The sequence below is a fragment of the Saccopteryx leptura genome, chromosome 1 (assembly GCF_036850995.1).
Source record: "Saccopteryx leptura isolate mSacLep1 chromosome 1, mSacLep1_pri_phased_curated, whole genome shotgun sequence".
NCBI lineage: Eukaryota > Metazoa > Chordata > Mammalia > Chiroptera > Emballonuridae > Saccopteryx > Saccopteryx leptura.
In genome coordinates this window covers 329501990-329516334 of record NC_089503.1, presented here as the reverse complement: position 1 = coordinate 329516334, position 14345 = coordinate 329501990, and the positions used below count along the sequence as shown (strand labels likewise).

Here is a 14345-nt window from a genome sequence, read left to right as displayed (position 1 = left end):
ACCCTGTGCTTGCCTAGTCAGGGCACATATGGGTGTTGATGCTTTCTTCTCCTCTCCCTCTCTTTCTCTCTCTCTCTCTCTCTTTCTCTCTTTCTGTCTCCTCTCTCTAAAATGAATAAATAAAATCTAAAAAGAAAAGTTGATAAAAGAAATATTTAAAAAAATATTTAAAATACTTGACATTCATTGAAAAACAATTTTGTAAAATATTTAAATACAATCAGCATAATTCATTAATTATAAATATCTGTTGATATGTTAGTATGAAAAAATAACCAGGAGAAACACAGATGTACTTTTAAAATACACTGTCATTGTCACAGCACATGAAAATATTTCTTAAAAAGTTAATATTTTCTACTTGGACATTTTATTTTTCTGCCCTTTTTGAATTTACATTCTGAAATTTGATGGTCTGTTTCATTTTTCACCTTTGTAGAGTATTTTTTTCATCCCTTCCGTATGCATGTCTTTAAATCTGAAGTGGGTCTCTCGTTAGCCAACATACAGTTAGGTCGTGTTTCTTTGTCTACTCAGCCACTCTGCCATTTGATTGATGACTTTTGATGACTTCAGTCCCTTTCCATTTTGAGTTACTAACATGTCAAGGACTTTAACGGCATGTTTTTCTTCCAGCTTTGTAAACTGGGTTTTTGTCATTTTATGTTGTTTCCCCATTCTCTGTCTTCTGTGGATCTGCTCCAGCTAGGTTTTTGCTATGTGGTTACCATGGGGCTTACATAGAATAACTTTTAAATAAATTGTCCATTTTTGGCTAATAATAACTTATTTTTGATCTCTTCTCAAAGCTATACCCCTTTTTCTTACCTTATATATTATTGATAGTCTAGTTTGCTTTTTTGTTATGTGTCAATACTTTATAATAGCTGTAGATATTATGTTTTTCTACTCTTGTCCTTTAATATTCACAGCGTAATTGAATAGTTAATATACCATCCTAATATAGACTTAGTTTTTAAAGTCTGGCTGTATATTTTTCACTTTTACCAGTGTGTTGTATAATTTTATAACTTTTCATTTCAGCAGGAAGAACTTCAACATTTTTATTATTTATTTATTTATTTATTTATTTTGCAAGGCAGGTCTAATGGTAGTAAACTTCTTCAGATTTTCTTTGTCCGGGAAAGCATTTACTTCTCCTTTATATGTGAAGGATATGTTTGCAGGATAAAGTATTCTTGGCTGGACATTTTAATCTTTGAAAATTTTTATATGTCATTCCCCTCTCTCCTGGCCTGTAAGTTTCTGCTGAGAAATCACTGATAGCCTATTGGGGGTTCCTTTTTTAAGTTAAATTATTATTTTTTAACCTGGCTGCCTTTTTCACTGATTTGTAACAATTATGTCTTGGAGGTTTTGCATTACGATAACAGAATGGTCTATTAGCTTTGTAGACTTTTATGCCCAAGTTTTATCTTAGGTTTGGGAAATTGTCAATTATTTCTTTAAATAAACTCCGGCTCCTTCCTCCTTTTTTCTTCTGGAATCTCAATTGTTTTACATGTCTTTATTTTATGAATAATAATAGCTCATGGAGGCTTTCTTTTGTTTTTTAAACCTGTGTTCTCTCTGCTGTTATTTCAGAATTTCTATTCTTCAAATTATTTCTTTTTTCCATGTGATCCACCTTGCTACATATGATCTCTCTTGCATTCTTATCCTCATTCACTGATTTTTCAGCTCCAGAGTTTTTGTTTCGTTCTTGTTTATAATTTTAGTTTCTTTGGTAAAGAACTTATTTTGTTCATAATTTTTATTCCTGATTTCATTGACCTGTCTTTTAGAATTTTCTTATAACTAGTTGAGTTTCTTCAGCTATTTTGAATTTTTTATCTGTTAACCTTTCTGTACCTTTACACTTGATTGCTAGAGAATATAATTTTCTTATTGTGATGCCATATTTTCTTGCTATTTCATATTCCTTATAAATATGCATTGCTGCAGTAGATAACCTTGTTTTATTTAGGAAATGATTTATTTTTTTTATCTGGAGGATCTATTTCTTTTTTTCCTTTTATTGAATTTATTGGGGTGACACTGGTTAACAAAGTTACACAGGTTTAGGTATAGAATTCTACGACATATCATATCTGTACACTGTATTGTGTGTTCACCACCCCAGGTGAAATCTTCGTCCATCACTACTTATCCTCCCGCCCCCTGATAATCAGACAATCACCACACTATTGCCTGTGTCTCATTGTCTTCAGCAGATGAGTTGTTATTACCTGAAGTTTTCCTCTGTATTTGTGAAGGTGTACCTGATCCACTCTTTTTGTTCTTGCTTTTTGGGCAAATGTTTAAGCTTTTATGTTTTCTCTGCTTCTTAAAATTCACCAGACCGGCTATTAGAAACCTCTGTTTTGTTTTCATTAAAGTAGCACTAGGACTCAATTCTTTGGTTCCTGATCAAGTTCTCTATCTACTGGAGCTTGCTCTTGTAGTGGCACTTGGCAGCACATATAAGGAGCTAACTTAGAATGGGGGGAGTTGTGGGTTTAGCACTGAGTGCATTGGGAGTGCCTCCCAACCCAGTAGAGTGCTCCCAGGGGGCTACTTCCAGCAGCTCCAGTTTGGACTTCCTGCTGAACACAGTAGAAAAGGTCAATGAAATGATGAGCTGGTTCTTTAAAAAGATAAACAAAATTGCAAAATTGACAATGCTTTAGTTACAAAGGAGAAAAACGAAGACTCAAAATCAGAGTTGGAAAAAGTTAAAATGGATACCTCAGAAACATAATCATAAAAGAATACTATAAAAGGATAACCTAGAGAAAAGGGAAAAAGATTGACTTATACAAACTTTGTATACTGAATCATGAAGAAATAGAAAACCTGAATAGACCAATTACTAACAAGGAAGTAGAGTAATCAAAAACCTTGCAAAAAAATGTCTAGAGTCAGATGGCTTCACTGGTGAGTTCTACCAAACACTCAAGGTAGATTTAATACTTACCCTTCTCACTTTTAAGAAATTCAAGAGATGGAATGCTTCCTAAGACATTTTGTGAGGCCAACATAATCTTGATACCAAAACCTGGCAATAATAACATACAAAAAATAAAACTAAAGACCAGTATTTCTGATAAAAACAAATGCAAAATCCTCAACAAAATACTATCGTATCAAATACAACAGTACATTAAAAGGATCATATACCTTGATAAAGTGGGATTCATTCCAGGGATGAAGGATAGTTCAACATCTGCAAATTAATTAATGTGATATGCCACATTAACATAATGAAGGGTAAAATTATATGAACCTCTCAATAGATGGAGAAAAATCATTTGAGAAGGTACAACTTAATACTGTCAGTCTTAGAACAGATAGACAAGGAAAATAAAAGGTTTTGAGGTAGGAAAGGGAAATAAAACTGTCACAATTTGCAGATGTGATTTTCATATAGAGAAAACCTTACAGACTCCATCCACCTCAAGAAAGCTGTTAGAAACCATAAATACAGTAAAGTTGCAAGGTACAAAATAATTGTACAAAAATCTGTTGTATTTCCAGATACTAACAATGAAGTATCAGAAAGAGAAAGAAGAAAATAAATCCCATTGACAGTCGAAACAAATATAATAAAATATATGACGATAAACCTAATACAGAAGGTGAATGACCTGCACACTGAAAACTACAGACCTTTGTTGAAGAAAACTGAAGAAGCCTCCCCCCCCAAATGGAAAGATATTTTGTGTTCATGGATTGGAAGAATTAACATTGGTTTAGATAATATGGTCATGTTAACAATCTATAGATTCAGTGCAGTCCCTATCAAAATCCCAATGGAATTTTTCACAGAAATAGAAAAAAATATTCTAAAGTTTTTATGGAACCACAAAAGACTAAATAACCAAAGCAATCCTCAGAAGAAAAAAAAAGAGGCATCACAATTTCCAATTTCAAACTATATATAGCTATAGTCATTTAAACAGTATAGTACTGATAGAAAAACAGACCTACAGACCAATGGAAAAATAGTTAAGGGCCCAGAAATAAACCCACAGATACAAGGACAACTAACCTGCAACAATTAGGCCAAGATACACAATGAAGAAAGTTCCAAAAGTGGTGCTGGGAAAACTGTCCAACCAGGTGCATAAGAATGAAACTAGACCATTCTCTTTCACCATACACAAAATGTATCGCCCTGGTACACTGTTGGTAAGTAAGTTGGGGCAGCCATCAGGGCAGTCTGAAGATTCCTCAAAAAATGAAGACTAGAACTGCCTCTTTTGGGTATTTATCTGAAGAATTTGAAAATACTAATTTGAAAAGATATATGTATGTGCTCTTTGTTCACTGCAGCATTATTAACAGTAGCCAAAATAGGCCCATTTGCCTCCACCTGGTTGGGTGTGACAAGTTACAAACACCTGTCTTGCTGCTTATTGCCTCATTTAGAAAATGAAGATAGTGATAGTAACTACTTACAGCACTGTCAGAATTAACTGAGGTAAAATGCATATGATATTAGCATATTATTTAATAGAGAAAGCTCTTAGTAAATATTACTCTTAAAATTATCTCTTTTGTAATTCTTTTGTGTTCAATTAGTATTCATTTTAAGTTAATGTTATTAAATCATGTAATTTAAAATATTGGATATACTTTTATTTTTACAGTATAGATAATTTTTCTCTAATCAATATTTTTGTTTTAGGTCACTTTTCACATAGAACCATACAGCAATCGAGATGATCAAAACATGTACAAAAATGTCCAATATATTATAGACAAGTGAGTTTCTTCTATGTTTATAAATTTTGTAGTGAATATTGTAGTCATTTTGAGGAACATTTCTGAAGTTTCTTACAGTTCACATTCTATATGAATAATTAAAGATTGTTCTTCATTATCTTACGTGTTTTTAAGACTATGATTTCTTCATACTGACATCTTTAATTTTTGTTATTCTTTAAGTCCTTTGAATGTAGAGTGTTGTTCTTTTAAAAGAAGGTTCAGATTATGAAATGTGAACTGCTTTTATAGCAAGTGACTCACATCTAATATTTTCATTTATATTTAGTCTAATTATAAGTAGAGAATTAATACCATTTTATTTTGATCAAGGGTATTACTGGATAATAATCTGTGACAGATGTCATACTCTTAAAAAGAAATTTGTCTGCAACAGTAGGCCATTTATCATAGATAAAGAAAAAAAGAGCAGTTTATATATTCATGTAGAAAATGACCTTTTCATGGTGTTCATCGTCATTTGTAGAACTCAATATAATTTCTTGTTTGGTAATGTCTAAATGTATGCAATGCAGTATTTCATTTCCTAATGTATAAAATTAAAATGCATTTTTAATAATTATACTTACATAACTGACTCCCCAAAGAAGGTGAACAGTGTCTGTAAACTCTGATTACCTTCATTTTTAATACAGAATTTTTGTCTATGGCAAAGAATTGTGAATATTCATTTCACTTTTACCTGTGTTTATATTCTAGATATGGAAATCATCCGGCCTTTTACAGGTACAAGACTAAGACTGGCAATTCTCTACCTATGTTTTATGTCTATGATTCCTATACTACAAAGCCTGAGCAATGGGCCAATCTGTTAACCGTCTCAGGGTCTTGGAGCATTCGCAATTCTCCTTATGATGCATTGTTTATTGCACTTCTAGTAGAAGACAAGCATAAATATGATATCCTTCGAAGTGGTTTTAATGGAATTTACACATATTTTGCTACAAATGGCTTTACTTATGGCTCATCATATGAGAATTGGGCGAAGCTAAAATTATTTTGTGATCATTTCCAACTAATGTTTATCCCAAGTGTGGGTCCAGGATACATAGATACCAGCATTCGTCCGTGGAATGCTCAAAACACTCGGAACCGTGTCAATGGGAAGTATTATGAAACTGCTCTGAGTGCTGCACTCCAAGCCCACCCCAGTGTAATTTCTATCACCTCTTTCAATGAGTGGCATGAAGGAACTCAGATTGAAAAGGCTGTTCCCAAAAGAACCAGTAATACAGTATACCTGGATTACCGGCCTCATAAACCAAGTCATTATCTGGAGCTAACTCGCAAGTGGTCTGAAAAATACAGTAAGGAAAGAGCAGCTTATGCGTTAGATGACCAAATGCCTATTTCCTAATGCATTGATTAATGTTTAATAATTATAGCAATCACCTAATTTCAATAAATGCCTTTTGTTTTGAGTTACAGAAAGAAAATTGTCAAAAATCAGTATACATTGTTACTGTTATCTTTTATAAAAATAATTTGTTCTTTTTTTAAAGGTAGTAATATTATCATCTCCACCCTTCATAATGCTGCACTGAGAAAATTGTGCAAAAAACATTCCTTGTGCCAACGTCTGCTAAATTTCTAACTAAAATTGAAATCCCACTATCATAGTAATTTATTTTTATTTCACAATAGAGAAATACCTGTTACATAAAGTAGTTAGCACACAGTTAAATGCTACTTGTATTCTGGGCCAAAAAAAAAAAAAGATTGTATGTTTATTTATGTATATTGAAGAAAAAAAGACCTAAAAGATAATGTATGTGTTTTCATTTCTATTTTTTTTTCAATGATTCAATCAGCTTTATTAAGTGCTTGGATTCTGAATAACTCTTTAATAATTCTGAAGAAAAATAAAATCATTAACTTAAACCATACTGTGAACCATATTGGGTTAGGAAGGCCTGCTTTCTACAGCAGATATGTACGTATCATTACAGGTTTTTGGTTACGTATAGCATGCTCCGTGTAAAGCCAGTAGCCACAGACACCATCACAGCCGCCTGGCCCATGCAGGTTCACATTTGATTCGGACAGTCAGTAATGAAACAGTGGAGCCAAGAACTGGTGGGCCATCATCTTTAATCCTAGCTTGCACCCGGCGGGAAAGTAAAAACACACACTGGGCTCCAAAACCCACTCATTCAGTGCTCACAAAGCTGCTGACTTATCCGAGTTTCCTAGAATCTAAGGTTTCTAATCTCACCAGCCTTATTCACCTCTGTTTCCCATCTCCTTCTCTCTGCACAAACTCTACACAAACTGGCTTCTCCTCCAGCACTCTGCCATCTTGGCTGCTTCTCCTGACCTCCTCCATGTGGCCTTTTTCTAGTCTCCCTGCTCTCTGCTCTCCTCTCTAATGCTAATCTCAGGAACTGAGAGAGCAAGCTCCTGGTCTGCCCCACTTTATAGTATAGAAATCAAAACCTTTAATCCAATATACAAACAAGGAAGTCTCTGATACAAAGTCACTTATCTGAGGCATAATGGGATTCCTCATGAGAGTGTACCACCCACATCATGCAATCAGTCAAGGGTGTGGGGAAAAGCTTAGTCTTAAAACTAAGCCTTAGGCTATAATGACCTGGCCTGCTTACAGCCTGTCCCCCACACCCAATACAAACTATAAGCAAGCAAACATATATATCATATTTACAAACTTATTTGACCAACACTAGGTGTTTTGCATGTCTGATGTTTCTACTTTGCTGAATTCCAGAGTTTTAGAAGTTCTTTTATAAATATTAATGATTGCTTCTCAAATAAAACAGTTGTTTTACACTTATAATGAAAATATAGTACTCAAAATGTTATTTTTAGTGTATCTTGTTACTCTTTAACTTGCTGTTCTATTGTTCATGCTTTTCGATTTAACCACTGACCAACTGGTAAATAAGAAAAAAGTTGATACTATTTTTGTATTGATTTCTTTTAATATTTTAAGCTATTTTTATCAAAAGTAATACAGAACATTTACTAAGCTTTTTTATAGTTTTTTAGGGACATTGAAATGAAAATTCCTTTATGTCTTCATTCCTGAAGTTTGACATTTGATTAAGTCTAAGATTTGCTGATGAAAATATTTTAGGCCCTGGCTGGTTGGGTCTGTGGTCGAGTGTCGGCCCAGCATGTGGATGTCCTGCATTTGATTCCTGGTCAGGGCACATAGGAGAAGCACCGTCTGCTTCTCCACCCCTCCCCCTCTCACTTCTCTCTCTTGCTCCCTCTCTTCCTTTCTTTCCATCTTCTCTCCTCCTGCAGTCATGGCTCAATGAGAGCGAGTTGGCCCCAGGTGCTGAGGATGGCTTCAAGGCCTCCACCTCAGGCATTGAAAATGGCTCTATGGCCTTCACCTCAGGTGCTAAAAGAAATGGCTCCACTTGCAATGGAGCAAGGACCCCAGATGGGCAAAGCATTGCCCCCTAGTGGGCTTGCTGGGTGGATCCCAGTCAGGGCACATGAGGGAGTCTGTCTCTGCCTCCCCTCCTCTCACTAAAAAAAAAAAAGGTATTTTATTTAAAGTACAATATTTTAAATTATTGTATATAATAATATTTTAATTTTAAAACACTGTACTTCATGGTTCCTGTCAGGTTAAATACTTTGAGGTCAGTTGTTTGTCATATTGTGACAAATTAATCACTGGTATGCTAAAAATTAATCTCTTAAAACTAGAGAAAAAAATACTTGCTTTATTATAGTTAATATTTGTAACTAGAAATATAGTAAAAATCTACTCTGTTACATGAACATTATTCTTTATTAAAGAGAAGCAATAGGGCAATACTAAACAATAATGCATATAAGTCTTTAGAGTATAAAGATACTTTGAAATAAAGTAGCAATGGAATTTATCATAAAATAGCCATCAGAGGATGAAGTTTTATTTTTAAGCAGTCATTGGTTTTGAAGAAAAATAACATGTTTATAACTTAAGACTTTTTCATTTCTTAGAGAATGATCAGGCCACAGGGAATTAGTACAATATTAATCTATTTTCTGAAGGAAATTACAAGACAGAATCATTATACTGATTAATATAACCAAGCATCTTGATAGGAACACTCATAGATATAACATGTAGTTGTTGTTTTTTTCTTATACCCAGTTAGCCACTATATATTATCATAGGGATAAACTCTAAATATGCCATACTTAATAGTATTTCATAACATCTATGTTTTATTAAAGTTTAGTTAGAAAAATATGTACTACAGAGGAATTTTTGCTTGAACTCACTATGCTAGAAAATTAATTTTATGAAGTAATTGTAAGATTAATGGAGAATGTGTAAAAACAAGGTCAGCGAATCCTCAGCATGGATACCAGCACTTCCTATCCTACTCCTGCTGCAGAAATAGATCATCTCCTGTAGTACATTTTACCTCTGAACTTTGTCGTGGTTCCCAACTCATTACCCCAAGGAGCTGAGCCTGCGAGAACAGCCAGATTTCAAAGTAATGTAAAACAGATTCTGTCTTCATTGCAGAAAGTTATCAAAGGAAGAACGTTCAGAATCTGATCATACAGTAGTTTACCAATGTATACTTACATGACTATCATGTTTCGTTTCTCTTTTTGTAAAAATGTTCTTCGGAGGAATTATCTCTAATAGTTTGGTTATTCTTAGGGAGGAATGCCTTCAAACTCTTCCTCAGGTATTCAGTACTCCAGCCATTACCATGTGACTAGTGATGTAGATCATTATGATCACAAGTAAATAAGAGCAAAGAATGGCTTCCTTCTTTTAGAACTGTAGCTTTTATGTCAGCAACTAAAATAATGGTTAAAGGGAAAAGCAGTGTAATATATGCAATGCATGGATCAAAGAGAATTATTGTATGGTTTAATCAGTTCAATTTTTTTGACTGTGTACACACCAAATCTTCATTGCTCCTCTTACAGACTAGCACTAAAAAATTGCTGTTGTTAATGTTTATATCAGTTGTATGCTAACATTTTTTAAGTGTGTAATTAAAAGATTATTTTGTTATATGAATACTTAACGTTCATATAATAAAAGCATCCATGAAATCGATTGAATCTTAGATGTAAGATCTGTTTATTAACTGTTCAATTTCTGATCTTCAGATGATAGTAATAGTATTTAGTTACACTATATTTTCTGTATTTGAGATATGCAGCACTTAATAAGTGGATATCTTTAATTGTACATACTTTTAAAATCTGTGAATCTGAGTTATATACACACACACACAGTGTTGTTTTTTTAAATTGAGAGGTATTTTGTTATTTTGTCTTTTGGGTATAATCATTAGTTCTGATATCCTTTAGGAAATTGATCTTCAATTTAAATCCTGTGACTTCTCTTAAACTCTATTGTGCCTACTACAGAAACAGGGCTTGAAAATCTATATCTAAATTTTGAATTAAAGTCAACACTCTCGTGTTCCATAGAACAGAGCTATATACTTGATATATGACCAGCAAAATTTCAGTTATTTTTATATTTACAATTTCAGAAAAGAAAACTGATCTAGCTACAAGCTTAAGAGTTTTCTGGCTCAGATAGTTCTGTTTTAAAAAATGTACTTCAAATTAAATTTTATACTGACATTGTTATATATCCACATAAAAGCTAAATGTTATTGTATGCGTAATGTAAGGTTTTTACTTTGGAAAATAATAATTACAGACTCATTTATTCTTAGTCAAATTAAAAAACTTAGTAGTTGTTCCAGCTAAGAATGAAAGAAGGAGCATTTTTCAATGTGATTAGTTTTTGATGTTATATAATTAGTATTTATGACATCAAAAGACTAAATAATTTGAGACCTAATAAGCAATAGATCTAAAATCTACTAAACTCAAAACACAGTGGTACTTCTGTTGAATGTTCTAGACTTCATTGAAAAGCATTGTGTATATTGAATTTCAAGTCTCTCAATTTAAATTTACCATTAATTTTGTATATAAACAAAGATAAAAAGCCTTTTAGAAACTACTCCATTGAAATAACTATTTCATAACAAAACGATGTACCATGGTAAAATAATTAAGATAATTATACATATGCTTCAACTTATGGTGTATGATTGTATGTTATACTTTTGTGTTTCTGTTTTTGACTTTTTGAAAAAATAGGATGGAAATCTGAGCAAAAATCATTGTAAACAACACAAAGACAAACTTCAGCTACTCAATAAATAACATTTAAAATAAATACATTACTTATAACTATGTGCATAAAAGTATTTTTGAGTCAATTTTACAAAAGCCATCATCAAACCACTATATCACTATGTTAACTTGATAATTGTACCTAATATAATGTGGTCTTGTCCCTGATTTTGAAAATACAAAATGCAAACTAGAAAAAATATTTAGAAGAAATTCAGTTGTATTGTATGTAGTAAACTTTAGAAACTTGTATGTTTGAACACAAGTTACCTATAAGTAGCATACCACCACTTTTTTGTATGTACATGCTAAATATATACCAATCGAATACTGCTGTTCTTTGTATCATTTTTTAATTACCCAGACTTATATTAGCCATATTACACAGACTGTTAAGCCATTAATATTAAAATGGAGCAATCTAATCTCTGACTATATGTAAAAAGTGAACTGCAAATCTGATTGCTGTATTCTTGAAATTTTGTTATATTTATTAAAATGCATTCTAGAAAATTATGCTCTTGACTCTTAGAAATAATGTAAGAAAAATATTTAATGACGATGATATGAACAGGAGCTGAGCTTAAGTTCTATTTTATTCTTTCCTTATATGAGTATTGTGTTTGTAGTTTAAAATTTTAACCCGCAAATAAAATATTTTGTTAATATACATGATTTTCTCATTTCATTTTTTAAAATTTGAGTCATTCTTAAATAGTTTAGGTAATGTTTCATCTTATTAAAATGTGTACTCTGACTTTTTAAAAAGGACTTGAAGTATTTTTCCAGAATAATATTTATGAAATATAAAATGAGTGATATTTAAAAATGCACATACAGTATAGCACACATGATTGAAGACACATTTTTGTGTATTGAGCATCTGAGTAGCTAATGCAAGATATTATATTATTGTTATTGCCCAAAAAGCATCACCTTCTTTCTTATAAGAGGAAAACTTGACTTTGTTGATACATTATAAGATAAATTTCTCAAATAGGCATATCTAGGGTCAAAAATGCAGAAACCTAAGGAAGCTCTCAAGTAATGTTAATAAATGCACCAGGTTTTCAGAATCATTGATACATAAAGACACATGTAGCCCCATGTTCATTGCAGCACTGTTCACAGTGGCCAAGACATGGAAACAACCAAAAAACCCTTCAATAGAAGACTGGATAAAGAAGATGTGGCACATATACACTATGGAATACTACTCAGCCATAAGAAATGATGACATCAGATCATTTACAGCAAAATGGTGGGATCTTGATAACATTATACGGAATGAAATAAGTAAATCAGAAAAAAACAAGAACTACATGATTCCATACATTGGTGGAACATAAAAACGAGATTAAGAGACATGGACAAGAGAGTGGTGGTTACCAGGGGTGGGGGGAGGGAGGACACAGGAGGGAGGGAGGGAGGGAGAGAGGGGGAGGGGGAGGGACACAGAAAACTAGATAGAGGGTGAAGGAGGACAATCTGACTCTGGGTGAGGGATATGCAACATAATTTAATGACAAGATAACCTAGACATGTTTTCTTTGAATATATGTACTCTGAATTATTAATGTCATCCCATTAACATTAATAAAAATTTATTAAAAATAAATAAATAAATAAATAAATGCACCAGGTTTAAGAGAGTCCTGGGGACAGTGGACAACTCTCACTTAAAAGGAGTGGCTGCTAATCAGCTCCTGTCCATGCTGCCTGTTGTAGCTATGGGTCACTAAAATGACACATTTTAGTGTCCTGCATGTATGTAATTTTTTCTAATTATAACATGTTGGGAAATTTTGCAAAGTTTTAGAAAATATTTGCTGATTGATTTTATTTCATAAGTCACTAATTTGTGATTGATACAAAGAATGTAAAAGTGTTTGGTTTTTTTGTTTGTTTTTTTTTGTGGGTTTTTTTGTTTTTTTCTGAAGCTGGAAACGGGGAGAGACAGTCAGACAGACTCCCACATGCACCCGACCGGGATCCACCCGGCACGCCCACCAGGGGCGACGCTCTGCCCCTCCAGGGCGTCGCTCTGTTGAGACCAGAGCCACTCTAGCGCCTGGGGCAGAGGCCAAGGAGCCATCCCCAGCGCCCGGGCCATCTTTGCTCCAATGGAGCCTCGGCTGTGGGAGGGGAAGAGAGAGACAGAGAGGAAGGAGAGGGGGAGGGGTGGAGAAGCAGATGGGCATTTCTCCTGTGTGCCCTGGCCAGGAATCGAACCCGGGACCTCTGCACGCCAGGCCAACGCTCTACCACTGAGCCAGCCGACCAGGGCCGTAAAAGTGTTTTAATGAAAGTATCCTCGACATTTTATAACACTCAGGGATTGTGATGATTACTGGGTCAATTCCAAGTATATAACAATAATAGACAAGTTAGTGAAAGTGAATTAGCCTTCCTCTGGTCTTAGCTTTTGCATGATCAGAAATTAAAACACCCCAAATAATGAGTTGGCCTCATATCTCTTAGCCAGTCTTCTCTATTAGTAGTATTATTCCCAATTTGGCTTTTCAATAGTGGTTTGAATTAATTTATATTCACTGAGAGGAAGCTGGGATGCTTTTATGCTGTAATTAGATTTGAGCCAATTTTTGAAGCCTGATATGTAGGCAGAAAAAATAACAAAACTATGTAACTGGGTTTAATTCTAGCTCCCTTTACAGCAACCTGATTTCTGTCCTTTTTGCTGCCTGCCTGCCACTTTTTACTCTCAACTCACATGCCTTTCTTAATTACTGATTTGTTAGAATATATAACATGTGACAATATTGTTTTAGTGGGCAGTAGAGCAGGAGTAGGCATACAGTTATTGAGCCCAGCATTGAATGCAAACTGAATCTTATGGTTAATAAACCGCTATACTGGTAGGCGTAAACTCAAGCTTTTGAGTAGACAATATGAAAAGGTAAGTACTATACATGTAGACATTGTATAATGTCTGTAGTAAAGAATGCAAATAAATTTCTCAAGAAAAATTTAGCTGCCTTGGTATTGAGAGAGGAATTCTTCTGAGGGTTCTCATAAAGAGGACACTATAGTGTTATGAATGATACCTGTATCAGCACCTTGCCTTTTAATCTATCAAGAAAAAATTTCATAAGTTTCTTAAAAATATCTTTCTGATATATGACTACAGTATCATGCCAAAGCACAATTCACTAAAAGCAGTTACATATCTCTGTTTCTATTTCTATTCTTTATCCATCTCAAAAGAGTAGATGGCCCATGTATCCTTCAAGCAATTTTCCTCACAACTTTTTTGAATATTCATTAAATATTTCTTGAATTTCTACCAGACAGTATATACACATGAGTAAGACGTTAACTTCCTGCTTCCAAGATAGTTTTTATGTTAACTGCTAAAGCATTGTTTTAGATATGGCAGTTAACATTTT

At 33.6% G+C, this 14345-nt stretch overlaps 1 protein-coding gene across 1 annotated transcript in view; it reads left to right on the top strand.

Annotated features, from left to right (window-relative positions):
* MANEA (mannosidase endo-alpha) overlaps positions 1-11608 on the top strand; it is a 68659-nt gene extending 57051 nt beyond the window's left edge. Inside the window, exons 4-5 of the mRNA XM_066358857.1 lie at positions 4691-4767; positions 5488-11608. Coding sequence (XP_066214954.1) covers positions 4691-4767; positions 5488-6145 — 735 coding nt within the window. The 3' untranslated portion in view covers positions 6146-11608. The remainder of the gene's footprint in view (positions 1-4690; positions 4768-5487) is intronic.
* Positions 11609-14345: the final 2737 nt, after the last annotated feature.